The sequence below is a fragment of the Cucurbita moschata genome, unplaced genomic scaffold, assembly GCF_002738365.1.
Source record: "Cucurbita moschata cultivar Rifu unplaced genomic scaffold, Cmos_1.0 Cmo_Scf00016, whole genome shotgun sequence".
Taxonomy (NCBI): domain Eukaryota; kingdom Viridiplantae; phylum Streptophyta; class Magnoliopsida; order Cucurbitales; family Cucurbitaceae; genus Cucurbita; species Cucurbita moschata.
The window spans coordinates 1879947-1893384 of record NW_019268532.1 but is presented as its reverse complement, the minus strand read 5'-3'; the positions used below and the strand labels follow the sequence as shown (position 1 = coordinate 1893384).

At 38.7% G+C, this 13438-nt stretch overlaps 2 protein-coding genes and 1 non-coding gene across 6 annotated transcripts; all 3 read left to right on the top strand.

Annotated features, from left to right (window-relative positions):
* The first annotated feature begins 810 nt into the window (after window positions 1-810).
* Window positions 811-916, top strand: LOC111454778. Its single transcript, XR_002712509.1, has one exon. It is a non-coding gene; the product is annotated as a U6 spliceosomal RNA (small nuclear RNA).
* A 277-nt stretch (window positions 917-1193) lies between these two features.
* Window positions 1194-6304, top strand: LOC111454258 (homeobox protein knotted-1-like 3). Of its 3 annotated transcripts, none has more exons than XM_023095677.1 (6): window positions 1194-2305; window positions 3244-3364; window positions 4332-4525; window positions 4749-4880; window positions 5706-5842; window positions 5921-6065. In XM_023095677.1, the coding sequence occupies exons 1-6, from the start codon at window positions 1526-1528 to the stop codon at window positions 5922-5924; spliced, it is 1368 nt and encodes a 455-aa protein (XP_022951445.1). In that variant the 5' UTR covers window positions 1194-1525; the 3' UTR covers window positions 5925-6065. The 3 variants fall into 3 exon arrangements, with proteins under 3 accessions (XP_022951445.1, XP_022951442.1, XP_022951444.1); XM_023095674.1 differs by having other exon boundaries at window positions 1195-2305; window positions 5910-6304; XM_023095676.1 differs by having other exon boundaries at window positions 1195-2305; window positions 5913-6303.
* Window positions 6305-9364: 3060 nt separating this feature from the next.
* Window positions 9365-12049, top strand: LOC111454262 (hydroxyproline O-arabinosyltransferase 1-like). 2 transcript variants are annotated; one of them, XM_023095680.1, is made up of 8 exons: window positions 9369-10038; window positions 10335-10402; window positions 10500-10701; window positions 10789-10886; window positions 10989-11058; window positions 11363-11434; window positions 11533-11646; window positions 11805-12049. In XM_023095680.1, the coding sequence occupies exons 1-8, from the start codon at window positions 9637-9639 to the stop codon at window positions 11862-11864; spliced, it is 1086 nt and encodes a 361-aa protein (XP_022951448.1). In that variant the 5' UTR covers window positions 9369-9636; the 3' UTR covers window positions 11865-12049. The 2 variants fall into 2 exon arrangements, with proteins under 2 accessions (XP_022951449.1, XP_022951448.1); XM_023095681.1 differs by lacking the exons at window positions 11363-11434; window positions 11533-11646; window positions 11805-12049 and adding an exon at window positions 11204-11335 and having other exon boundaries at window positions 9365-10038; window positions 10989-11132.
* The last annotated feature ends 1389 nt before the right edge of the window (window positions 12050-13438 follow it).

Here is a 13438-nt window from a genome sequence, read left to right as displayed (position 1 = left end):
TTGTGTGGTTTAAAAGACAACCAATTATTTGGTGTAAGGACGTATCGTTTATAGTGCAAAAGATGGCAGAAGTCCCTTTATAGAACTTATGGAAGTCATATCCCTATCATTATGAAATTTCATTCATTTCATCTCGGACTTTGTAATATGTATTCAAAATAATGGCATCATATTATGTCACATCAATTACAATTATTTGTATTATTATTATTATTATTATGCATTTAGCCCATAAATAGTAGACATCGTCGCATTTAATTGCATAATATAAAGTTTTTTCACAAAATAATTGTAACAGTCTGGAGTCTAGATCCATTTAATTGTGAAGTTTGTGATGGGATTCGGTGCATTAGTGCTGTCTTTAACATCTACCCTTTGGAGACACAGTGTTCTCATTGCTACATTACCCAGTGGCTAGATTTGATAGGGGACCCTACGTTCTCACTAGTACATCACTAGGTGTCTGGATTTATTGGAGACCCAGTGTTCTCGTTGCTACACCACCCAGTGGCTAGATTTGATAGGGGACTCAATGTTCTCACTAGTACATCACTCGGTGTCTGGATTTATTGGAGACCTAGTGTTCTCATTGCTACACCACCCAGTGGCTAGATTTGATAGGGGACCCAACGTTCTCACTAGTACACCACTCGGTGTCTGAATTTAATAAAATTTATAATAGTCCAAGTCCACTCATGGTAGGTATTGTTCCTTTTAGATTTTTCTTGATGGGTTTTAAAGTACGTCTACTAAGAGAGGTTTCCACACTCTTATAAGGAATTATTCGTTCTCCTATTCAACCAATGTAGGATCTCACAATTGGAGACATCCGATAAAATTGGAATGATACAGAGAAGATTACCATAGCCCCTATGCAAGGATGACACACACAAATCGAGAAATAGTATCAAAGCTAGACACCGGGTGATATGTCAACGAGGACGTTGGCCCCTAAGGGATGGATTGTGAGAAACAAAACATTGCTTACAAGTTGTGGAACCTAACACATAGACGTGTTTTAAAACATAAGGAGCACAAGACAATATTTGGTGACCGTGTGTTTGAGCTATATTTAACAATATTTCAATAATTAATTAGTTATATTCAACCAAATAATATATATATATATATATATATATATATATATATATATATATATATATAAATAACAGGTAGGAGATATTTTAGTTCATTGATTATTTACAAAAATTAAAGATCGTGTCATTTTCTAAGAGGATTCCTACCAGTCTCCGCCTTTAGAATTGGCAGTTTTCCGAGCTGTTTCATCGCCTGAAAACCGCCCTCAGTATCCATTGCTTTCATTCCTTCCTAATCTGTAAAATTCAACATCTTCCCGAGGCTTCCCCTGCCTCTCCTTTTTGTGTTCTCAAAGACACGTTTGAACTGTACACTCGACTCTGTGCCGGTTGATCTGTCTATATCACCAGCTTCCTTCCTATATGGCTGTGTAATCTTTGACTAGTTCCAAGTGACTGAATCTGCTTCTTTACTGGTGAAGGCTTTTATGGCTTTCCGGGACCAACTCTCTCGGGGACTTCCTCTCCATTACGGGAACCAGCCTCCGGAGGAGCAGTCGGAACGGCCGCTTGATAGCACTCTGCGCTCTATTTTATCTGATCAGCTTACTGACCACTCTCCGGCTGGCGATGGTTCTAAGTCTGAGCATCTGCTTCAGAGCACTCCGAATTGGTTGAATAGTGCGCTACTTCGGAATCAAACACCTCATTCTCAGTATTCTGGTGATTCCATGACGACCGCTGCGGATAAGGACATCACCGACTTCCTTAATCTTCACACGACGGGTTCTAATTCTGCTGTGTCTCATCCGACCGGTCAATGGCTCTCCCGTCCGATCCTCCATCGCGATCATAGTGATGTTATTGATGAAGTTGCCGATGCTTCCGATGCTATGATTGGCGCCACGACCACTTTGTCGCGCGAATCGGATGATTTGAAGAACAATAGCTGCGGCGGCGGCGGGGAGGGTGTGAACAACAGTGACGATGTGGCGATTGAGAGCGATGGTAATGAAGGTGCTCATTGTGAAGAGGCGGCAGTGAATTGGCAGAATGCGCGGGCTAAGGCTGAAATTCTGGCGCATCCACTTTACGAGCAGTTGCTCTCTGCTCACGTCGCCTGCCTCCGGATCGCAACACCGGTGGATCAGTTGCCGAGGATAGATTCTCAGCTTGCTGAGTCTCAGAATGTGGCGGCGAAGTACTCGTCGCTGGGGCACGGTTCTCAGCCCGTAGTCGGAAATGGAAAAGAGATCGATCAGTTCATGGTACGCTTCTTCTTTTTTGATGGATTGTTTAATACTGTTGGAGAAAGATTATAAAATTATATCCCTGTCTGCACTTTGTAAGTATCTCCATTTCTTTAATTTTCACTTTGGAAGTTGATCGTACGTTTTGGACATTCTTCTTGGGGGGAATTTAGAATGTCTAGAACCATCGTCTTCCATGGAAAAAGGGCTCTGAATAACAGCGACTCCCCCGCTCGTTTGCTTTTTCGCTTAATTGAATCGTGGTAGGGCTACCATCTGTGTGTGGTTGTTGCTTTTCCAGTCCAATTAGTCGATTACTTGTTTGAATTTTTCACTACGAAATGTTTGAGATCGATATCTTCTGGTGATTTTGTGCTCTGAAATTGGGCGAATCAGCAAACCCTTCTCGATTTAAGAACTAGGGCTAAGAAAGAGAGTGATTGTCAATTCATTATTGAATTGAATGTTGGGATTTATCGCAAAGGAAGTTGCTAGATACTATGTGTTCATGCTTTTTTTTCTCAGCAGGGCATTGATTAAACTGATTTCTGAATCGTATGCTTCATTCCATTATCTGTCAATTTCAAAGGGCATAATCCATGTCTTACCTTAAGAACTTTGAATTATCAATGTCTGGGTCTTCCTTTCATACTGTTCAATGATGTTTATATCCAATTTCTTGAAGCAGTTGACTATTGAAGGGAAATTCTTTTCGTGTTTTTCGTCTGGATTCCTTTTCAAACGTCAAACTAGGACTTGTTTGGTTTCTCGAGGTTCTTTCATTAGATAATTTGTTCCTGCACGATATGTCTAGTATGACACTGTCGATATTTCAGTAAATTCTGAAGTGCTGCATGAATTTATCTGTTGCTTCTGGTACACTGCAGATCTTTAGAACTGACAGCTTGATGACGCTAATTGAATTCTCATTGTTTTTCCATCTCCCTATGCTGCAGACGCATTATGTTCTATTACTTTGTTCGTTTAAAGAACAACTTCAGCAGCATGTCCGCTTCCATGCAATGGAAGCTGTGTATGCCTGCTGGGAAATTGAGCAATCTTTGCAGAGCTTGACAGGTGATTTTCAAACAATGAGTGAAAAAGATAAAGAAAGAAACAACATGTTTTGAATGCTTATCGGTTATGCTATCTAGAATTTGCTTTCCCTACTGTGGAAAAGTTTCATGTTTCTCATGTTTGATGTTTCTTTAGGATAATGCTTGTCCTCTGTTACCCCTAAATGCCTTACAAGTATACCTAAAGTCTTCTTCTTAACCAGTTAGACAGAAGTTCTTTAGATTATGCGAATTGAAAGACTTCACTGCCGCATATGGCACGATAAATTTGCATTAGAAACACAGGAATAGCCTTCTTCCAGGTGGGTTTGGTTGAGGATTATTGAGAATGAGTCCCACATTGGTTATTTTAGTGGAAGATCATGGGTTTATAAGTGAGGAATACTATCTCCATTTGAACGAGGTCTTTTGTGGAAGTTCAAAGCAAAGCGCCATGAGAGCTTATGCTCAAAGTGGACAATATCATATCATTGTGGAGAGTCCTGATTTCTAACAGGTGTTGGTGGGAAACTGATGGAAGGAAGGCAATTGTTTTTGTTAAGCATTTGGAGTCTTAAAACTGTGTACTCTTTATTTTCTCTGACGTTCATCATAAATGGCTATTTACTAGACTTTTAAGCCTGAGGTCCCCTAAATTTAACACCCACATTGGGCCACTCGTTGGGATAATAGAAGCTGAAAATTATGATATCTAAAGGTGCAACTATGTTTCAGTTTATTAGAAGAAAGATGGGTACGACTCAAACAAGGGGATTAAATTGGTAGCTGGTTGTTTATGTTAACATCTCAATTTCTGTGATTTTGATGAAGTATAGTGTGTCTCTATGGTCCTACATTTTGTCCCAACCAAGGACATGATTGCATGTTGTTCAGTTTTTCTGTGTACACCGGGTGACTTTTTATTTGGATGGTATATAATTATTGCTGGCAATAAAAGCTATAATTATTTCTGCATTTGCCTCGTCCAGGTGTTTCACCTGGTGAAGGTACGGGTGCTACCATGTCTGATGATGAGGAAGACCAGATAGATAACGATGCTATTATGTTTGATGGATGTTTGGAGGGTCATGATGCTACGGGATTTGGTCCCCTTATCCTTACAGAGAGTGAGAAATCCTTGATGGAGAGGGTGAGGCACGAATTGAAGCATGAATTAAAGAATGTGAGACCTCTATCTCTCCTAGAACAAATCACTCTTTATAAGGGTGTGAAACCTTCTTCTAGCAGATGCGTTTTAAAGTCTTGAGGGAAAGTCCGAAAGGGAAAGTTGGGAAAACCCAAAGAAAACAATATCTACTTGCGGTGGATCTGGGCCATTACTCTCTCTCTCTGTATAAAGGAAGGTTTAATAAATATTATTTGAATACTAACTCTGGTTTGAACAGGGTTACAAGGAGAAAATTGTAGACATCAGGGAGGAAATTTTACGAAAGAGGAGAGCAGGTAAACTTCCTGGTGGCACTACGTCCGTCTTAAAAGCTTGGTGGCAATCACATTCAAAATGGCCATACCCTACTGTGAGTATCTGAATTTTCTTCGTTTCTAATATGCAAGGTCAATTACGAGCTTCTGCTGTTAATTTAATAGAATCAGAAATGTGTTGCTATGTACAAAGTAACGGAACTACGAGATAACCAAGTATTCAACGTACTTGGAACCGCCGTTCTCTTGTAGGCTCTCACTCAAGTCCCAAACGGTAACTAACCCAACCTCACCGCTAGTAGATATTATCAACAACTCAAGTCCATCGCTAGCGGATATTGTCTTATTTGAGCTTTCCCTTATGGACTCCTACACCCTTATAAAGAATGTTTCGTTCTCCTCTCCAACCGAGTGGGACCTCACATAAACCAAACCCACTGAATCAGAATGTTTCATTCTCCTCCCCAACCGACGTGGGATCTCACATAAACCAAACTCATTGAACCCAACTGACGTGGGATCTCACATAAACCAACTTTCTCCTTTCTCACTCTCTCTTTTATAACCAAATACCCTGACAAACTCCCTATCTATTTGTTAGGAATCACGGATCTCAACAATGGTATGATTTTGCCCACTTTGGAGTATAAGCTCTCATGGCTTTGCTTTTGGTTTTCGAAAAAACCTCATGCCAATAGAGATGTATTCCTTGTAAACCCATGATCATCCCCTTAGTTAGCCAACGTGGAACTCCCTCTCAACAATCCACGACATTATTTACTAATACTAATAGCATTGCGTCTCAAAAGAAGCGCATATTCATCATCTAGCCACTAAACAAGCAAATTGGTCGCAGTTGTGATGCTTTACTTTCTCCAATAACTCACTGCTACACGTTGTATTGATCTTCTGTTTTTTAGGAGGAAGATAAGGCAAAGTTGGTTCAGGAAACCGGTCTGCAACTGAAGCAGATAAATAACTGGTTTATCAACCAAAGGAAGAGGAATTGGCACGCCAATCCTTCAACCACAACAACCATGAAGACCAAACGCAAAAGGTATATGGCTACTGAGCCAAATGCTAGTCCAGAACTTGTGTGCCTTCTTCTAACCCAATTTCAAAAGAAGTAATGCAGGTGACACACCAGGCGACGACCATGAATAGCTCGAGAAAGAACCCGATCCCACGATTTCTTGTTGTATGCATAAGGTATAACCCAAACAAATTCGAAGCATTACTGAAATACAGTTCGTTACCTAGTGCAGAGAATGAAACTGGGACTTGAAGTGAATCTGTGCCATATAACTTATATGCTGAAAGATATGTAAATGGTGAAGGGGATGGATGGATGGATGGATGGATGAATGAAACTACACACAACATTAGAATTTAAATATGCAGATTTGTAGAACTTTGCTTTTAGTGAGATGCTGAAGAATTTTCTTGGTGAGGAATAGATGTATAGTGTAATAAGCTTTGTATGCTTCCTTTACACTCATAGTAGCCAGATTGTTTCGAAGTTGTAGTCAATATGGTCCAATTGAGTTAAATCTCTCTATAACCCATAACAAAATATCAAATCGATAGACTAGATACATTTTGAGGACGGGTTTCAAGTAGAATGGTCATGACAATAACGACTATGTTTCAATGGAAGTTGGGTCCCGTAGGAAGAAAAGGCGATGATATTCTCTAAAAAAACCTTTTCCCTCTTCCTGGTTGATCAGAAGCATCTAACAGCGCCATGTCGAGAAAGAAGGGTATGAAGCACGATTGGATAGACCATGGCTCCAACCAAATGGTTGAGACGCGACTCGAAGGTCTCATCCACTCGCCCATCATTCCTAGAAGAGCCGTACCAGGCAGAAGTAACTTAATGGTAATTTTGAACTTCTAAACTAAAAAATATATATGTCAATTATTGTTAAATGTACTTCTTTTATTATTTTGAGTCAACAAATATAGCTGATAATTATTTGAATCTCTAACCGTATTAACCTAATCTATACTAACCTATTAACCTAATCTATACTAACCTATTAACCTAACCTATGTCAATGAAGGAAAATTGAATTTAAAACCATAGTGTTTTTTGTTCAGAATAATTTTCATAAAATTGTTGATTAATATAATAATTGTATTGTCACTAATATGTTAATGTGAATCAAATCATGTATAATTGTCACTATTATAATATATATATATATATATATATATATATAAATAAATAAAAGTAATGTACATAAAATATGAATTGGGAAGAACGGATGGAAGTTATCGAACACTATTTGCATGATCGCATCATATCTCGCTTCTATTCATCCGAATCCCCAATCCCATCGGCGGTTCAGACGGCGGACTGTAACCATGGCGGCCACCTCCGCCGCCATCTTCTCCGATCCCGTGGTCAAAGTTCAGCGCATAACTCCTCGGATCATACTGAAACCTCACACTGCGTCTCTTGTTAACTATTCCGTTAATGAAGCTTCTCCACTTCGACCTAGCCATAGCTTTTACAATCTCCTCGAACCTCTTCACCTTCTTCATCATCCAACTCTGATTCACTTCCTCGTCGTTCTGCGGCGTTTGCAGCGATACATATCGGCATCGAACACTACTGTTCCGAGATAGCCTCGGTCCGAATCCGAAGAAACCTCCACTGGAGGAATACGAAACTCCGACTTCCAGATCCGATTCCTCCTCGATCCGGTTAGATCCTCTCTCCTCCAACCGAAAGGTTTCATCAATGGCGGAAGAAGAAGAAGAAGAAGAAAAAGACGCCATAATCAAAGAAGCAAAACCTCCAATCGCGAGGATGGAATTTAGGTTGTTTCAGCCGCCATGAAAGCAATTATAATCTGTTGCTTAGCCGAATCCGAATCCGAGACGAGAGGCTCCAAAACTTGTAAGTGCTTTATTATTGATTTCTCACTCTATTTTTGAACGATTAGCATATTCCAAAGATTTGTAAATAAAATCATAGATAAATTCAAATCTACTAAAATTTCCTAAAATGGTAATAGTTTGAATACTTTAAATCATATCTCAACTACTTTGAATAATATTGAAATGCTATTCCTTTGAAAAAAAACGTCCAATCAGATTTTGCCACGCACGCACCCGTCAAGAACAGTGCGCGTTTTCTACGAATCGAAACCATCGAGGGGTCCACGGTGTCAGATATTTACAGCCGTTGATCAATTATGCTTCGTACGCCGCAGATGTCAGGTATTATAATTGCTTCCTTCAAATTTAATTTTGCTATAATTATTTCTCATAATATTTTCCTATTTCCAATATTTATAATATACCTATAAAACCATAAATTTCCTTTTTTTTTTTTTTTGTGACTTAATTTGAATAACAAAAAATTAAATGGTTATTAAAATGAGGTTTTCAAAAGTAATTTTTATCATTTGTATAATTTAATAATTCATTATATAATTTACGTAAAGAGAAAAATATTATAAAAAAGTTTAATTCCGTAATAATGAATAAAACATTAGAATATTAGAGAGGCGGAGGTAAACCAAGCGGGCGTACTCTATGCTATGACCAAACACGGAAGAAAGGAATTTTAAAAGTTAAAGCTTAGAATTCTCCATTACAATTTACAACTAAGTTAAGTGAGCACACACTATTTCTATATCCAAACACGCCCAATTCCGAACTAACCAAACAAAATAATAATAATATTTAAATTTTTAGTCCGTTTAATTTTAAAACTCTAATGGTAATATTTAATCCGTTTCATTTTGATTAATTTTCTTTAGCTATTAGTGATCATTTTCTTAAAAAATAAACTTTATTTTATTTAAAAAAGAAGAGACACCGATCTTCAAATATATATGTATATATATTTTTTTAATTTAAATATATTTTTTATTGTGATGTCACAAGTTAGTTGAGGAGGAGAAAAAACAGCCATTTATAAGGGTTTTCCCGTAGGAGACACGTTTTAAAGTCTTGAGGAGAAGCCTGAAAGGGAAAGCTCAAAGAGGACAATATCTGCTAGCGGTGGACCTGGGGTTCCTAGTAATGGTATCAGAACCAGGTTCTGGACGATGTGTCAGCCTTCTCGCTGTTTCTCGAAGGGGGGTAGATAATGTGGCGGTGTGCCAGTAAGGACGCTGGGCTCCAAAGGAGGTGGATTTGGGGACGGTCCCACATTGATTGGAGGAAGGAGAGAGTGTCAGCGAGGACGCTGGGCTCGAAGGGGGTGGATTGTGATGTCCCACATTGGTTGGGGAGGATAACAAACCACCATTTATAAGGGTGTGTGGAAACGTTCCCATAGAAAACGCGTTTTAAAGCTTTGAAGGGAAGCGGAAAGGGAAAGCCCAGAAAAGATAATAAAATTTTTAAAATACTGTATTTAAATAAAACATCCAAATATTCCATTTTTACTTTAAATTTTTAATTTTATTAAATTAAAGCTAAATTAAAAATATGATTTAATAAGTTAAGTTTATGAATATTTTATTTCACTTTTTATTTATTAAAATTAGTGCGTGAATTAGTTATATATATTGTTATATAATTTAGAAAAAAAAACAAAAAAAAAAAACAGTTTTGAAGTGGAATGGAGCAGAAGATGGTTGCAATGGCTCGAAGATCTGAACTGGGCTGTATGGCTGACTGTTTATTTTGTGGAGTTTGTAACAATCCCAGCCGCCGCCCGCTCCAAGATCCAAATCTGCATCTTATTAATTGTATAATTCCAAGATGAAATTTAATCTGGTCAGCCAATTTCTGCAGCGACGACTTCTCGGGAACACATAGTTCCTCCGTCTCTGCTTTGAAGGGAATTGATATGGGCAAATTCATTTGAGTTGAGATTCGAATCGCGAAATGGGTTGCGGGAATTTGTTCTTCTTGGTTCTTGTAACCTTCTCCGTAGCCCTAATTACCTACAACATCATCATCTCTGCTAATGCCCCTCTTAAGCAAGAGCTTCCTGGTCCATCGAGATTTTCGTCTTCCATTACTATCGACCCTGTGATTAAGATGCCGGTGGATAGATCGAAGTCTTCTTCCTCCAAGCGACTGTTCCATACGGCCGTCACTTCCTCGGATTCGGTTTACAACACTTGGCAGTGTCGGATCATGTACTATTGGTTCAAGAAGTTCAAGGATGAACCTAATTCTGAGATGGGTGGTTTCACCAGGATCTTGCACTCGGGGAAGCCCGACAAGTATATGGATGAAATTCCCACGTTTGTTGCTCAGCCTCTGCCGGCGGGAATGGATCAGGTACTAATTTATATGGTGTTCTGTATGCTTTGAAGATCTTAGGGGAAGGGTTTTTCTGTGATTCTGTGATGTGCTATCTATGATTTTGTTTGTGCACTCCACCTGTTTGATAAAATTCCCCTTAGGAAATCCCAAGCTAGTGTTGAAATTGTTTGATTGTAAACACCCCGGCTAGTGAAATAATGTCAAATGGGCAACAATTCTAATGGAATTCAGAATTTTCTATCTTGGATTTGTTTCCTAGAGCTGAAATTACCATCTATTAGCTGCTCATCTGTGGTTTGAAACTGTAACAGGGCTACATAGTCCTCAATAGACCGTGGGCGTTTGTGCAATGGCTTCAAAGTGCGGACATCAAGGAAGAGTAGGAGGAACTTGATTTTTCTGTTCTAATTGACTGATGGATCAATTATGTTTTACCTTGAGTTTAGCCTGATTTTGTTTAAAATGATGTTTTATAGTTACATACTCATGTCAGAGCCGGATCATATTATTGTCAAACCTATACCAAATTTATCTAAGGATGGGCTTGGGGCTGCATTTCCTTTCTTTTACATTGAACCCAAGAAGTATGAGAAGCAACTACGGAAGTTCTTCCCTGAGGACATGGGTCCAATTACGAACATCGATCCGATAGGGAATTCGCCTGTTATTGTTGGAAAGGTATGCAACACCATGCTTCTAAGTGATGACATTAGGATTCTTCTCACCTATCTTCATTCTCTGACTCTTTCGATTAAATTTTGCTAGGATTCTCTCAACAAAATAGCTCCCACTTGGATGAATGTCTCCTTGGCTATGAAGAAGGATCCTGAAACTGATAAGGCTTTTGGATGGGTTCTTGAAATGTAAGCTTTTCTCCTTGGAGGTTCAATTTATCTTCATCACTTCCAACCTTGACTTCTTTCCTTTTCATTTCCATTCGTCTTCCTCTTACATCGTGACTGCAGGTATGCTTATGCCGTTGCTTCCGCTCTACATGGTGTTGATAACATTCTGTATAAGGACTTCATGATTCAGGTTCTAAGAGAAAAGCCCTTTCTGTTTCTTTTCTGTCAGATTATCTTTTTGTATACTGCATAACATTTGTATCCATTCTCAATGCTATTTGATAACTTCATCTGGGGAAGAAGCAAAACATAATTAGCTTGAATTAGGGATAACAATTTGAAATCTTTTTGCCAAACCACGTGATATCTTACCTAATTCCATTTAGGAAACATGTGAATGTAGGAAATGAGGGACATTGGCCTTTCATTCTCCTAGGTGATGGATATCCTGATTTTCTCTGTTAGTTAACTTTTGGGACGTTGTTTCTTTACAGCCACCATGGGATACCGAAGTTGGCAAGAAGTTCATAATCCATTATACTTACGGATGTGACTACACTATGAAGGTAACAAAACAATGTCAATTATGTCGTACCAGTCTCTCTCATCGATTTACATAGCATGGCTTACCTTCTGTCTATCTTGTTATGTCTCTGGAATACAGGGAGAACTGACTTATGGGAAGATTGGAGAATGGAGATTTGACAAAAGGTCTTATGATAGTGTCGTTCCCCCAAGAAACCTTCCCTTGCCACCACCTGGGGTACCCGAAAGCGTGGTACGTGTCCTAACCTTTGTCCTATACAGCTACCATGGTTAACTTGGTACAGGAAGTGTATTATGATTGAGTAGTTCTTAATGAATTTAAAAAATTTCAAACACAGTCTAAACTTCTAGTGATGACTGAGAGAACATTTTCCATTAATGCATTTGCAGGTGACACTGGTGAAAATGGTTAATGAAGCCACAGCAAACATTCCTAACTGGGGATCGTAAGTAAGTTTGGATAGATGTGCTCGAGAAGTATGTTGACCCGGTACTTAATTTGATTCTTACACAATATATTATACGTTCTTGGATATGTATCAATTATCTCGTATCTGATTGTAGGCATATGTATCAAATCTGTGTAAACGTTGTTTGGTTTTTGTGCAAAATAAATAGGCTAGCATTCTCTTCAATTGTCTTGTGAAACATCATGAATGTTGAATATTCATTCCAAATTCCATGGCTAAACCCATGAAACAATCAGGGTTGATTGAATCCAAATGCAGTAGAATATGTATGCAAAAATGAAAGTTCATAAGAGAGGAAATGTAACGACCCAGATCCACCGCTAACAGATATTGTCTTCTTTGGGCGAAGGTTCATAAGAGAGAGGAAATGTAACTCAGATCCACCGCTAGCAGATATTGTCATCTTTGGGCTTTCCCTCTCGGGCTTTCCCTTTTGGGCTTCCCCTCAAGGCTTTAAAACGCGTCTACTAAGGGAAAGTTTTTACACCCTTATAAATGGTGATTTGTTCTTACTCTCCAACCAATGTGGGACATCATAGGAAAATACCGAACCCATTATCGTCGGTGTGCTTCATTCCGTTTAGTGTCAGTCATGGCTCCGAAGCACTCTAGTTTGCTCATGAACCGTTTGAAACAATTGTGGCAGGATTATGAACTCCAGCCACTTCTTTCATAGCCACAGTACCAGCTCCGCCCCCTTCCAAGCCATGTCCATCGCCCTTTCGCTCACATGCTAATCTTAGGTTGAAGCCCCTTAATGCCATTGGCACTAATGTTGGCAATTTCTTGAAACATCACACTGATCATTAGGTAATCTCTTAAAGATAAGTGTAGTTGTCACCCAACGCTTCTAGTAAGAGAGCATAGCGAGAGAAAACCTCACCTTAGCATACGCATTTTAACAATCTTAAGACAACATTTGCTGGTGGTGGGTAGATACCATGCTTGCACCCATACCACATACCACCAATCCATCTGCCTCTTTCTTCTTCCCATAAAAATCTCTGTCAGCAGCTTGTTGACAGGTATAATATTTGGCATCCACCAATGCGTTAATTTAACAGCTCAGCCTCTGCTTTCTTTTGTTGGTTGTAAGAGTTCCTAGTTCGTCTCTTATACCTTTTGATCCCAAATCACATTGTTCTTATTGTTGAAGTTTCACTTTGTTGGTTGTAGAGTTCCTAGTCCGTCATTGAGTTATTGCATTCTCGTCCTTAAATTTTAAAATATCAAAAGTTCATATTGACTTATTGATATACATGTAACGAGCACTCGGTGGATAATGTATCAATTTACCTTCACCACACAATCATTGAACTTCCAAGATGCATATATTACACATTCAAAATCATGTTGTTAATAATCCATTATACCACTGATTTAAAGATATTGAAGACAACAAAAATAGATATTTCAAGCTCATAAACCAAAACAAATTAAAATTGTTTAGAATGGAAATAATAATCACAAGATTTTAGACATCAAAATGAGATTTAACGTATTAAAGTGCTTGTAGGAAGACTCTGCTTGCACATACCCCCATCTGCCCATGGC